Source organism: Balaenoptera borealis (assembly GCF_965194805.1).
Source record: "Balaenoptera borealis genome assembly, chromosome: 1".
Lineage (NCBI taxonomy): Eukaryota > Metazoa > Chordata > Mammalia > Artiodactyla > Balaenopteridae > Balaenoptera > Balaenoptera borealis.
The window spans coordinates 15,650,856-15,665,057 of NC_138860.1; the positions used below are offsets into that span (position 1 = coordinate 15,650,856).

General features: G+C 36.5%; 1 protein-coding gene and 1 long non-coding RNA gene across 13 annotated transcripts in view; one reads left to right on the plus strand and one right to left on the minus strand.

The window, feature by feature from the left end:
• The window catches only part of ESRRG (estrogen related receptor gamma), a 636,910-nt gene that overhangs the window by 52,575 nt on the left and 570,133 nt on the right, over window positions 1-14,202 (minus strand). For all 12 annotated transcript variants that reach the window (XM_082394904.1, XM_082394907.1, XM_082394897.1 and 9 more), the window contains 2 exons: window positions 11,063-11,173; window positions 7,273-7,434 (listed from right to left, as the gene is read on the minus strand). In XM_082394904.1, the coding sequence (XP_082251030.1) occupies window positions 7,273-7,434; window positions 11,063-11,173 (273 nt within the window). The remainder of the gene's footprint in view (window positions 1-7,272; window positions 7,435-11,062; window positions 11,174-14,202) is intronic.
• Window positions 7,278-9,752, plus strand: LOC309630533. Its single transcript, XR_014245736.1, has 2 exons — window positions 7,278-7,416; window positions 9,551-9,752. It is a non-coding gene; the product is annotated as an uncharacterized lncRNA (long non-coding RNA).

Sequence of the window (14,202 nt, forward strand, 5' to 3'; positions counted from 1 at the left end):
TAAAAACTTTTCCAACCATTCAGCTGAGTAGCTACCCAGTGATCACCTTGTTTCGTTAAAATTTGTGATCAGGGATATAAAGGACGCACTATCAATCAAACACCTTGATTTTTATTGATTTTAAAGGTGTGTCATACATTTCCTCTTTGATTCAATTCTCCTTTCATTTTATAAATGTAGAGACAAAATTTAAAGATAGGGCAAATATGTTCCATTTGCCTAAACTTGTATGAAAGGCAGGTAGGTAATCTAGAACAAATGACAAAAAATGTACGGGGAAGTAGAGGAGGATAGGGGAGAAAGACCTACTGAAGCTACCGGTAAAAAGTCATTTAAGTTAAATATTCTATGGTTCAAGTAACATTACTAACAGTGTGAATCAAACTTCTTCACTCTAGGGGATAATAAGAATTATACAACCGAATTGTTACGGACATCAAGTAAAAGTTCATGAAAGTCCTTTGTAAACAATAATAAACTCTACCGATGTTAGTTGTTTTTGTATTGAAAGCTTAATCCCCCCAAAAAGAAGATTACCACATATCAATGCACACATGTATGCATAGATATTTATGCAGACACAGATCCATGATTCAGGGTGGAGATCAGGTCACCTGTAGCTTTAATAAGCCCCACAGTACCTAGCATAGTATTAGGTCCATAGCAGACACTCAGATACTTAAATTGTATTCACGACTGCTATGAAATTATGATTCCTCGCTGATCAGAGGTACACAATGGCATGACGATGAATGGATGGCAAATATATTTGGGGGATACCTAGTAATGGACCAGAATACTGGGACAGAGGTTACGTGAGCACAGGTAATTCAGCATGGTGACAGCACTGTGCATCAGGTCACAGAAAATGGCACCGAGTGGTGAGGAAGAGGTCTTTGTGAGTATCTTTAATAACATTTGGGGGTGTCTCTTGAACCGGGTCTCTGTCTGGGAAACCTCATCTGTCTGGGAAACCTCAAACCTTCTTTGTTGGTGTTTCTCCTTTCTAGCAAGGGTAGCTGCAGAAAATGAACAAGTCTCTAGGGGATCTTTCAGATTATCTTTTTCACAACATAGTTTTCAACTTGTTCCTTTCTCCATATCACAATTGTGACTTCAGAAACTGATAAACATTCAGTTATTTTAGGTATGGCCGAGGAGGACGAACTTGACTATTTAGAAGCTAACGGTCCTGCTTACCTAGGACAGAATGATGGCAATATCCATACAGGGATCCTCTTGGTTAAATAACCTTTCCCTCCCTTTCTATTATAATGGATGTTTGTTCTGAATATTTTTTGAAATAGCTCTTATGAATACTGACTTTTTGGATCCCTTGGCTCTAATTACAATAAAATGACAATCTATGTACAATCTCTTAGGCACTAAAATGAACACTGAATATTTTACATTTTTAGATCATTCTTTATAATTTGCAAATTAATTATGCATATGTGTATAATTTGCATGTGTGTTTTTTTTCCTCATTTGATTTTCACAATATAACTAATAGCTAGACCAATTACATAACTTACAAAATATTACTCAACTCTATACAGCTCAGGTTTTCTGATTTTACTTTCAGAATTATTCTACCTTTTATAAACCACAACTACTGGTACACAGGTATACAACTACCAGGTACATTAAACATAACTTCTAACTATCTGATAATTGAATATAGTTATAATTTAAATAGTCTTACTAAGTGCCAAGGCATTGGATCTTAAATTTAAAATTTCTCCACTTAACTAAAAGACTCAACGACTTCACAGTTCTGAAATCATTAAGTTACATGCATATAAGAAAAGTTAATCCTGAGAAAAGAGCTGTAATCGCTTTAATTCATTCGTAGCAAAGTAGAAATTACAACTACGCGTAAATTCAGGTATACAATGGGGTGGAGGGCGGAGCCTCAGAGCCAATTAATAGTTTTGTGCTGTGCATATTTTTAATCAACTAATCAATAGTACATTTTTCAAGTGCCAATGATATAGAAACGAAACAGCATATTAGGTCCTTTTTATATATAACATACCTCTCTTAGTTAACTATGCCGTTTCCTGCATGTGAAACCATAATAACATGCATATACACATGACAACTTACCTGGTGTTACAAATGGAAACATAATCTTATAGTAATTATTTCCACCACAATTTTTTGTGCTTTTTCACATATAATCATGTAATGGTGCCAGCAGTTTAAGATAAGTAATGGGCAGTTAAAAAACAAAACCTTCACAACTTTGCCTAGGGAATGATGCAATCTAAAAAATTGATCTCTACGTAAAATGCATTAGAACAATAAATATATATCTTTAAACACTATCATTAGCCATAAATATTAGTTCAAAATATTCTTGGGTATTCTCTCACAAAATTTATATCCTAATGTAGAAATAGTTTATCCATGTTCTTTAGAGATTTCTGTCATTTATAGAAAATTCTAAATACTTCTGTTGAGAAAACTAGAAAAAGCCAACTCGCTGAGCAATTTTTAATTCATTTTCCTAAGTGAATGTTTTAGAAAAAATGTTTCAGAATAAATGGAGAATACTGTTTTCTATACTTTAGACTTCTGTTTCTTACGTGAATAATTATACATAAAGACTGTTTTAGCACATCTCTTCCTAGTGTGGTTTTCTTTTTTGAGCTTAACATTTCCTGCCTTCATTTGGTATGAAGAAAAACTATAGGTTTGTTTTGTTTTTTTTTCCTGTTTTAAAAATGTCACTAAGAGGCTCCAAACTTGAATGGAGTTCTCCTTCTTCAGCAGGTAATTGTTTGATCTGTCATGTCAAAAATAAACAAGCCCACCTAATAATCTGCCATATGTGATAAAGGAAAAAACAACTTCTAAAATACATTCATTCACTGAATTGTTCAAATATCTTTCTCTTAGAGTCATCCGTCTGGCAAGATCCATAAATATATTTAAGCCACTTATATAGGTCAGCTAATATGGGTGATGCTTTTTTAAGCACCATCTGACGAAGCACATTCTGCATTTTGCTAACAAAGTTACAGTACAAAATAATATTTTAATCAACCACAAAGAACAATAATAGATCTGACTGCTGGGCTGATAATCGTCTTATCACACCCTGTGAAACCTAGCTCTAATATTTGACGGAGCCTCCATTACTTGGCAGCCCATTCTAAAAAAGGCCAACAATGGAGAGAGAATGAAGTGGAGTGTGCAGGACCTCCGTATCTACATAAAAGAGATTAGAGGCGACAGCGGTCCGTTTTACAGCTCAATCATATTGTGTTAGCGTGCGCTTATCCGAGCGCGGACGAAATTGAAAGAGAAATAAAAAAGAGTCAGGCAGATAGGAACCAGAAAAGCGAGGCATGAGCAATTTCCAAGGATATAAAAGGATGCTAATGGTGGGGCCCTGTCATTCTTAAAAAGGGCTATTAGGGCACCATCATCTGTTCTGGTGCCCTTATGCTCCTTCAACTAAAGTCAAGCATTTTCTAAAGCCCTTGTGATCTTTTTGCTTCTAGAGATAAAGTATGGTCATGTTTCAGAACAACACACTTTCCATTTATGTGATTTATTAAAGTAAGTCAACTAATTCTATTTACTGATAAAAAAAACCCCACTCCCTATGTATTCTTCTTCAGTATTTTCTTTTGTTGAATTTGTCACTTTTTTATGTAGCAAAAGCAAGTATACAAAAGTACCTTCCCAGGAGTGCAGAAAGGCTACTGATCTGATCTTATATGCTAAACTTAATTTTTAAAAAGTGTGTGTGTCTATGTGTGTGTGTGTGTGTGTGTGTGTGTGAGATTCCACAAACTGAGAGCAGCATAAAGAGAGCAAAGGCTTGGATTTTAGTATATTTTAAAAAAAGATTTCACTTTAGTTTTAACAGAAGCATTTAAAAAAAAAAAAGCAATTTTGAAGTGAAGATTAAGACAGGTGAAATTTCAGTTCTGATTTGGCTTTAATTCCAGCTCTGACCCCGGTTATGAGGACTAGGTCATGGTATCAAAAACACATTTTTACTTTTATCAAGGCAGAAATGAGACTTTAATCTTTATATTCTCTTTGGCTTTACCCCCTCCCCATCCCACGCTCCATGTTGCTGCCGTGCCCAGGCTCCCTGAACCCGGGTATATAGACCAGCACGCTGGTATCACAGCATCTTTTACTTCTACCTCCAAACACTGCATGGCACACTTACTGTTATGAAATTTAAAAGCATTTCAGTGAATTCGTGTTTTGCTAATCCCTCTCTGAAAAGCCAAGATACTCCTTGCAATTATTTAAAGCACCCTCCGGGTATCACGGAAACCAGAGCTGTGAATCATCACTGCAAAGTAACCTCCTCTGGCATTTGCTGGGGAGAGAGAATAACGTCAGCCCCTACCAATTCTAAGCCTCAGCTTAAGACTGAACACATAATCGTATAGCAATTGTTTCCACCACTGGAAATGCTGTTACTCATAGTTATTTAAAGTTACTGTCTTCACAAAGGTCACCAGAGCCCCTTTACTGTGACAAGTTCCTCTGTAAGCTGACATTTCTACTTAGATACACAACTGGACCCACAAATTTATCACTGACTTTTCCTCACCAGAGAGCCGCAGAAGGAGTTGGTTGACTTTTCTTGATCGTTATTATGGAACGTCTGTACAATAACAAAATATGGGCTTAACAAATTTCTTAATTCAGGGAGAACTTGGGCAGAATTCTCTGAAATAATGGGCGGTTTGGAGTCAGAGTGACATAGCCTTTTATGCTGTTGCTATTCATAACACTATCATTTTAATTTTGAAATAATTCTTTCAAAGGTAGTCAACTGGGGGACTAAACTATCCTGATTCTATTCCAGGAAGCAATGTTGAATGTGGGCTTTGAAGGCTCTGGATACATTTGTGAACTTGTCCAAGTGTTTTTACCTCTCTCTGCCCCAGATCTCCCTATCTTTGAATTAAGGATAATAATATCTGATTCCTGGGTTAGAACAATGGGTCTCAACCGGGGAAGAGGGGCATGATTTTGCCCCCCAAGAGGACATCTGGCAATGTGTGAAGACATTTTTGTTTGTTACAACTCAAGGATGCTAACAGGTAGAAACCAAGGATGTTGATAAATACCCTACAAGGAACAGGACAGGCCCCATAACAAAAGATTATCTGGTTCCAAACAACAGTTGCGTCAAGACTGAGAAACCCTGGGTTAGAATAATGTTATTTTAAATCTGTGAGTATGTAAGTCTGTGTACATGTGTGTGTGGATAAATGTAAATGATATAATATATATTGATTATTTTTAAAAGTTATCTGTGGACACTTCAACAAATCTTAGTTTTGTTTCTTTCTAAAACCCTTCATAACACTTTCCTTCCAGAAAAGTTTTCATACACTGTTTAGGCAAATTCTGGCTGTTTCCACTGCTACAGCTTCCAATGTCTTACCATCTTTTAGCATATTCTATTTCTATTTTTTTTGCTTTTTCTAAAAACCTTATAGAATGATTACAATCCAAATGCAAATCAGCTATCCACACAATCAAATTCTCATCTTTCTTTTAGACGTAGTGACCCTTGTGGAGGTATCTCTTAAAGAATACACTCCAGCTCACCTATTTAACTAGTTTTGACTTAATTTGGGGTGCTTTATTAGCAAACAGTGTAAGACAAAGTAGCTGGTATAATACAGAGTGATGTTTAAATTAGTTTACAATTTGCTTGGCCTCATCTAGAACTGCAGTGAACAAAGCCATTCAGAAATGTCAGCTGTGTTCCCAAGCACTGTAACAAATTGTCGCCTGAACGCTGCACACCTAATGACTTCAAATTAGCTTCACTGCGATATCGCCTGACAGTTCGTTACGACTGTTAGCAACATAGCTGGCGTATCATGACCAATAAATTGGTTTCAGTGTGGCCTGGGAAAGGGACTTCCATCAATTTGATTAAAGAAATTACTGTAGCATTCAAAGCATAAAGACAAACTAGTTTAAGGAGACAGAAGTAAGTTCACTGTACCAAAGAAACATGGCTCATTGTCCAAAAATTTGTTTGTAAACTATTTGAAGATCAAAGCTCAAACAAACAATAATTCAGGTAGACTACTAAAATTCTTAAACCTTGTGATGAGGTATATGTTCACTGATCTAAGGACAGGTCTGGAGAGAAAAATAATTGGATACTTTAAAATACTACTTTTGGGACTTCCCTGGGGGGCGCAGTGGATAAGACTCTGCACTCCCGACGCAGGGGGACTGGGTTCGATCCCTGGTCAGGGAACTAGATCCCAAATGCATGCTGCAACTAAGAGTTCGCATGCCACAACTAAGGAGCCCGCCTGCCACAACTAAGACCCAGCGCAATCACATAAATAAATAAATAAATATTTAAAAAAAAACCTGAAATACTACTTTTAAGTCACCATATGAGAATATTTACAATGTCAATTGAACATTTATTTTCATAATTTATGTATAAATTCATGGTAAATATCTAATTGTAAACCAAAGCAATATGCAAATATGAAAAACAATTCAGTATAAATCGCCACTACGAACCACAAAATAAGTGATTTTTAAAAGGAAAAAAGCTATCTAGACTACTCCTGACAAAAACTTTTTTTTATTACGATATTATAGCTTTATTTAGAGTTTAGGAAGGTAAGATAGAGTAAGTTCAGGAAGTTGTCCCATTGGCAGGCCAGGCAGGACTTATACCCAGGCTGTCTGCCTTAAAGCCCCCAATTCATAAACATTTATTTAAAGTGAAAAGGAAAAACAGAAGTATTTCCTCAGGAGAAAACTCGGACTTTTTAAAAGAATAAGGAAATATTTTAACAAGTTATATTCTCTTTATCTTAGGTTGGCAATAGTACCTTCATATGCGAAAAAATAATTAACAAGCATTCAAGATGGTACAGTTATAAAAATGGCATATGATTCTATTAGGACCAAGAAAGCACTAAATTAAGTATGACAAAAACAAATGTAAAGGTTTAAAAAAATCCTAATGAACGGGAATTCCCCGGTGGTCCAGTGGTTGAGACTCTGCGCTTTCACTGCCGATGGTTCGGGTTCAATCCCTGGTTGGGGAACTAAGTTCTCACAAGCCGTGCAGTGTGGCCAAGAACAATCAATTAATTAAAAAAATACAAATAAAAAAAGTAAATTAAAATAAATAAATAAAATTTAAAAATCCTAATGAGAAAATTGTGAATTTGCCTAAATCAACATATAAAGCCTAGGGAATTAATGGCAAACTTTTCTTTTTCATTTCAGAAAAGGTACCTGGAATATGCTTCGCCCATCCAATGATAACCACCAATTCTCGATCGGCCAAGTCGCACAGTGTAGTGAGGGCTTTGATGTCACTGTCGGGAACAGTAGGGTCAGGCATGGCATAGATCTTCTCCGGTTCAGCCACCAATAAATGTGAGACAATCTTGTTATCTGCAGAATCAGACCAGAGCACTACAAGATCACTAGTAGTATCATCCCTCTTTCGCACGTTCTAAACTAGGTGGTATTTTGAGCAAAAACAAAAAACAAAGCAAAAAAATCCCTCAAACACCTATAATCAACCCCAAATATTCCATTTACGGTTCAACATATATATACTAAACAGTGTTCTGGAAAACCCATAGCAGTTGTAATAGTTCTTTGTTTCTTCTTGGTTTTATCTGCCTTTGCTGGAATGAAGCATCTGTCCTGCAATGAAATTTTTTATAGCAAACAGATAAGAGAAGTTAGATGCTTTCTGGGTCTGCTCTTTGATTCTTAGGTGGGATCTGGGGAAGCAGATTAAATAGCATACAACAGCTTTAAAATAAATATCCATATAAACCATTGAAATATAGAACATAATGTAGGAGGCAAAGAACTCCTACTGCCCATAGACATAATGGGCATGAAAGTCATTAACTGTCCTAATTCCTTTAAAGAGGAGCAAAGGTCAGAGCCCTTCTGCCAGGGTGAATTACTGACTGTATAACTCTGTCTCAGTGGGATGCATTCAATATGAAGGTCTTGCCTTTCTCCCCCTCCCCACATACCCAGCCCATCTTCCAAATATAGCCAATGTCAGTTTCCAGAAAAATACTCCAACTTAAATGTGACCGTATTTCCACTTTGGAGCGTCTAATACTTTAATCCTCTATTTTCATCTGTTGTCTTTAGCTCATTCTCTGGCTCAGATTTATCTGTCTGAAATTTGTGATATATGTTTTTAAAATCCTTCATAAAATAAACACTAGAGACAAATGGAAAGCATCACATCAAATGTGTTTTATCGCTCAGGGCCATGTGAGAGTTTATGGAAGGGGTTATAAAGCCTTGCTAACGGAATGATTTTTCTTGTTGGCCCCATTTTCAATTTCTACATGTAGCTTTAGATTTGATACTTTCTTCTAAGTGAGGAAATACAAATAGGTAAGAATAAACTCAGATATTTCAACGTCTGTGTCCTATTACTCTAGAAAACTAGGGTATTAAATGGGATCTTTGTGAGCCAAGTCAAAGGTTCCTCTACGTTTACTAGACCATTTGCCTTTCCCTATACATTTTTAACTTTTTTAACTCAAAATGAAAAGACTTCATATACCTTAGAATTGAAAACATAGTTCTTTTTTTGTCTGCTGTAACAACATAACAAGGATACTTATCCAAGCTATAATTAGTAGTTTTTTGATAGAGTTTAAAATTTTTACTACTATGACTGCCACATGAATTCTGTTCACTTCAAATTATCAACAGATAACCATTCAATGGCAGTAATATTCAATTATTATCAAATTAAAAATACAGATTTGGGAGGAAGTATTCCCAAATATCATATTTTCTAGAAAAGAAATTAAAATCAAATAGATTCTTTTTTTTTTTAATTTGTAGGATCTGAAGAGAATGACATTTGTTTCTCGTATATGCTATCGAAACAACACCCTGTTTTTTAGCTACGCTTGGAAGTTTCCACTTTCATTGCTCTGACAATGCAGCAAAACCTGTCAGCAACTACTAGATCCTCAGGATTAGAAGAAAATGCAGTAATAAAGGGTACAAAAATGTAACGGAAGGAAATCGTGATTCGAGTTCTTTTAGTACAGGGAAAATGCAACCTGTTTTACCCAAGCCACTGGATACTTGACTGGAGGGGGTGAGAGAAATTTGGTGGAAGCTTAGAAATTCCTATCATTCAGAAAATGGAATAGCCGGCAGCACTGTTTCTAGGTGAATCTTATTTAATGTTTCCCTAATTAGAATCAATAGAACCCAATTTTCATTCTTGGGCTTTTGTAGTACACAAACAATCAGTCAGGCTCCAGAAATCTCCCCCAGACACTTTCTGAGCAAAGCCCATGCCTAGTCTCTGACAGGATCTGAAAATTAAGTTTTATAAATGTTTGTTACCAAAATACACTAATTGGATAGACTAAGGAAAATTAACACAGAGGCCTTAAGATAATGAGTAATGATTTATTAGGAGTCCTCTTTTATCTCAGACAAATGGAGCTCATTGAAATTGCTGTAATCTTCTTAAAGGTACTTGACAAGCCTCTTCCCCATTTCTCAGGTTTCCGCCGAAAACCATAGATGTTTCTTTATCCATCCTGTGGACTTACGAATGGGCTGGTGCTCATTTTTCTCTCGGTAGAGGATATCATCAATGGTGTCAGTCGACTTCGTATAAAATGAATGAGAAATGGCCAGTCTGGATATTAGTGAATCCAGGAAAACGAAACCTCTAATGAAATTAAACATGAGTGTTTATTGCATTTTATTGTATTATCAGAAATTTTTTTTATTCTAATGTGCAAAATCTGCTTAATGCAGTCCTAGATTGTATTTGCAGAATGCCAAACAGCTTATGCAGGCTGAGGAGAAGATGCCAGATTGGACAATTCAAGGTATAATCAACATAATGTTTTTTGGAAAGGCAAAAGGAAACCATGCCATATGTTCACTTAAGCTTTAATTTTATGTAAAACTGGTTGTTTTTTCCTTTGACATAGCTAAAATGTCCTTTCATTTACAGTTCAGGGTCTGTTTTATGTATTTAACAGATGCCCATATGCTCACACGGATGATGCATAACAGCGACCCCTCCTGGAGAATCTGAATGAGAAGAGGACACTTTTTCTCTTCCCTTGAAAGCAGATCAGAAATTACCCATGTCTTTTCTAGAACTGCTATAGCTGCAACTTCCTCTGGTGAGGGCTGGTTGTGTCTTCTGAGACAGAGACAGCTAAATGTGAGAATTGTTTCCACCAAAGCACTTTCAGTGCCTCGTATAAACTCTATGCATAAACATCCTAAAATGTTAGCCCTTTTGCACTACAGCCATGAACTGATTTTTCAGAAACTGGAACACAGTTAACTGCCTCAATCTATATTCTAGCTCTTTTTAGCTAATGACAAAGAGAATGGGGTTTGCATTTTAGCTACATACCTACCATCGTTTCAAATTGCAGCCAGGCATTATCAAACCATGGGCTTTTAAAAAAAACACTTCATAATGCCCATAAGGGCATCTGAAATGGAACCACCAACCTATGCTTGTTATCAGTAGGGCCCATCCTTGTTTTAATCTATTGCTAGCGAGTGTGTTAACCTTCTATAGCTCTAAATTAATGAGGCTCCTAATGTATTTTCATTGGGAGGTTGAACAAACTCATTTAGCTAGTGAAAACTACAAAAATCACTTTCTTGTGAAATCTGAAACTAACAGCTCCAATGAACTAATGATCATGGTACGATCCATTTTATGTACCTCTGAAAATAAAGATAACCCGTAAATGTAAAATTCGCACTATATAAGCTATGCCTTGGTATGCTTACGCTTCCACAAAATGACTAGGTGAAAAAAGGTAGAGGGGGAGAAAACCATAGGAAAAAAAGATAATTAGCTGAGTTGTTGTTGCCCTTCAAAGGCAATCCTTGGGAATAAAGCCACATCTCCCCACCCCCGCCAACAAAGAGAAGTCTCGTTGGAGTCAGTAGGAATGGGCATGCCAAAACTGATGTACCTAGAGCCAGCTGGGAGGATGTCATGTGCTGGAAAGCCAGACATGTCTGCTGTACTTACATGGCTTTTTGGCTGGCTGAACCAACTGAGGGTTCAGGTATGGGCTGTTCTCCGCATCTATTCTGCGCTTGTACTTCTGCCGACCTCCACGTACTCTGTCAAGACGCACTCCTGTGGGGAAAGACAGGCGCTTCCTTACTGTTGAGGTAACTATCTTTGAGACCAATCAAATACATAGAGAGTATCATCCAAGAGTGCTAAGTAAACAGAGAGTAGATTGCAGAAGGGTCCAGGGGAAGTAGAGGAATGTAAAAAAGCGATGGCTAAACCAAGACTGCCACAGGTTGGAAACCAAACCTGGCAGAGAGACCAAGCTGAAAGACATTTAGGCAAGGCCATCAGAGTCATCTACATACCAAAGGAAAGGCACCTTTCCTTGAGAATTAATACAAAGAAACTGGAATTTGGTGCTAACACAGTTTCTCAAATTAAAGACATTGGCAATGTGTATCCTCTTCATCAGTCACCCCTGAAAGCTCAATGTGTGGGCTTGAGTAGATCAGTAGACCCAGAGCTGTTCAATCCACCCCGGTCTATCAGAGGACTCCACGTGGACCTGTGGAACTGAATTGAGTTGAAAACCCCTACATGTTGTAGAGAGCTGGAACCCCACTACACAAGATGAGACGCAAGGATCGTTCCCTGTTCTAAGTCAACATGTCTCAGAAGGAGCATGTTCCTTACATTCTGGCACACGTTTGTATTTTCCTTCAAGTGAGAGAAAACTGAAAGCAGGTCTGGACTGAACGCAGGTCAGAAGGAGGAGATTCCTGAAAGAATTCAGGAGGCTAGAATGGTGAAGAAGGGATTTGTTAGGAGGGCAGAGATGAAGCGTGAAGCTAGAAAGTAGGCAAAAGTAGACTGGCATTTAGTAATACTATTTCCCCATGAGTGATGGACTGGGTCAAGATTCACGGAGGTTTTGCTGGCAGTGGATCTATAACATTAAGGAAAGGGGCAAAAGGGAAAGAAAGGGATTAAAAAGAAAGAAATGTTTCATTTACATGGGGCAGTGGGGAGGGTGCTTGTTAATAACGTGGTTTCCAGTCTGTAATTGTAAAGTTTAGGACAGAAACTTATAAATCTTTATCAAATAAAGAGAAGATTACTTGGAAGTAAGAGAGAGATGAGATTCGCTTTGTGGTCTTATATTGTACCTTAATTGATAAGACAGTATTAACATTATCCATTAATAAATTCACAACCAAGTAATTCATTGTACATATTTTGGTATTTCTCAAACTGTTCAGAAGATAGATTTGGTTTAACAGTATCCTCAGTATTGTTATTTTACTGAAGGCCCTCTCAGAGCCTTTAACATGCAACTAACTCTCAAAACTCTCCGAGGGAGATACAGCCTATGCAATGTTTTGCAAACCAATTTAACCAAGGATCCTGTTTTGGGAACATTTGTTAGTATCACGTGGAACAGGTGAGTTGTGGTGTAACTGAATTATATGAAACAGTTTGGGAAAGGCTGATGTATTTCTATGTGAATCCTGAAGGTGAATATATACTCATATGTTAAAGATGACTATCAATCCATGAGCTAAAGAAAAATATAACTTTTCATATTATCTTAATATTACTACTTTAAGAGTTGATTTCCTTTTAGTGATACACACAAACATACACTTGGTTCTAGATAAACCCTGAAATGTCAAACTGAAACATCAGAGCAGAGTTTAAGTGATATCAGGAGACAACTTCAAGAGCAAGTAAGTAGGTTTAGACAAACAAATATCAAAAAACAAAGAGCTTAGGTACAGTCTCTAAGTATTCAATGAAAATAGAGTGCTTGTGAGTCATGAAGAAACATTTCTTGACTGCTGCTTTTAGAGCAATTTTGCGCCTAGAGTTCCATTCCTTCGTTTATCTAATTTCTAATGTTCTATTTTTATTGTGTCTATATTTAATTTACTAAAGTTTAACACCTTCCCCCTTTTCCCCCCCTTTAGTCATGTTTTGTCTTTTTTCATTTCTTTCTTTCTCCAAGATATTTTTCCAGTTTATATAATGTGGTCGCATTTTGTCTGCTCATCTGAGATCCATTCAAATTTGTTTCATCATAAGAATTTTAAATTTTTCATTATAAGAGTTTAGAAAATTAAAAGCATATATAACTAAAAGTGGTATCATAACACATTTGGCATCCAGCTCCAACACAATGTGAACATTAATGTGATGATTAGAGGTGTGAAGAGAAGGCAGGATGAAACAAACAGAGAGAGAGAAAGACAATGACAGACGAAGGCTAATAAAAGGAGGAAACATTTAAAAATAACTCTGAAATTGTTAGAACCAAGAAAGCCTGACATACACACACTACTATATATAAAACAGATAATCAACAAGGACCTACTGTACAGAACAGGAAACTCTACTCAGTACTGTGTAATGATCTGTATGAGAAAAGAATCTAAAAAAGAGTGGATATATGTATATGCATAACTGACTTACTTTGCTGTACCACAGAACTAATTCAACACTGTAAATCAACTATACTCCAATAAAAATTTTAAAAATTAAAAAAAAAAAAACCAAGAAAGTTCACAGAATGCATCTCAATTAGGTTTGTAGACTCCAAAATTTGCTTTTGGTGTCTGTCAGGGCATGAGTTCACCATGAGCAATATAGCCTCACATGCCCAAATACTGAACAATACACTATGTATTTTCCAACACAGGAGTCAGAGCTGGTGAGTTTCTGACAATGGATTTCGTCCATCCTGAAGGCCTATGGAAGAGGATCGTGGCTGAAAGATTGGATTCAAGGTCTTGGCTGGAAACAATTCTGACACAGTTATATCACACTAAAGCCACCAATCAGCTTAGCCAACTGGCCCAAGTTATGGGAGAAGTGCAACACTGAAAACTAGTTATTAAACATCATGAAGAAAAAAATACATATACTTGATTGACAGAATTTTTATTATGCATTATGGGATATTTTTTGTATTTGTAGGAATAGATCCTTTAAATACTGTGAAATAATTTTATTACTATGCATTTCCTTTCAACTTTGAACAATGAATTACTGAAATATTCATATTATTTTTACGTGCTCCTCCAAAATCTAAAGGAGTGTTCTCACTCTTATGTTCATTCTCGCTTTCTCTTTCTCCTTTTCCCTCTTCTTCT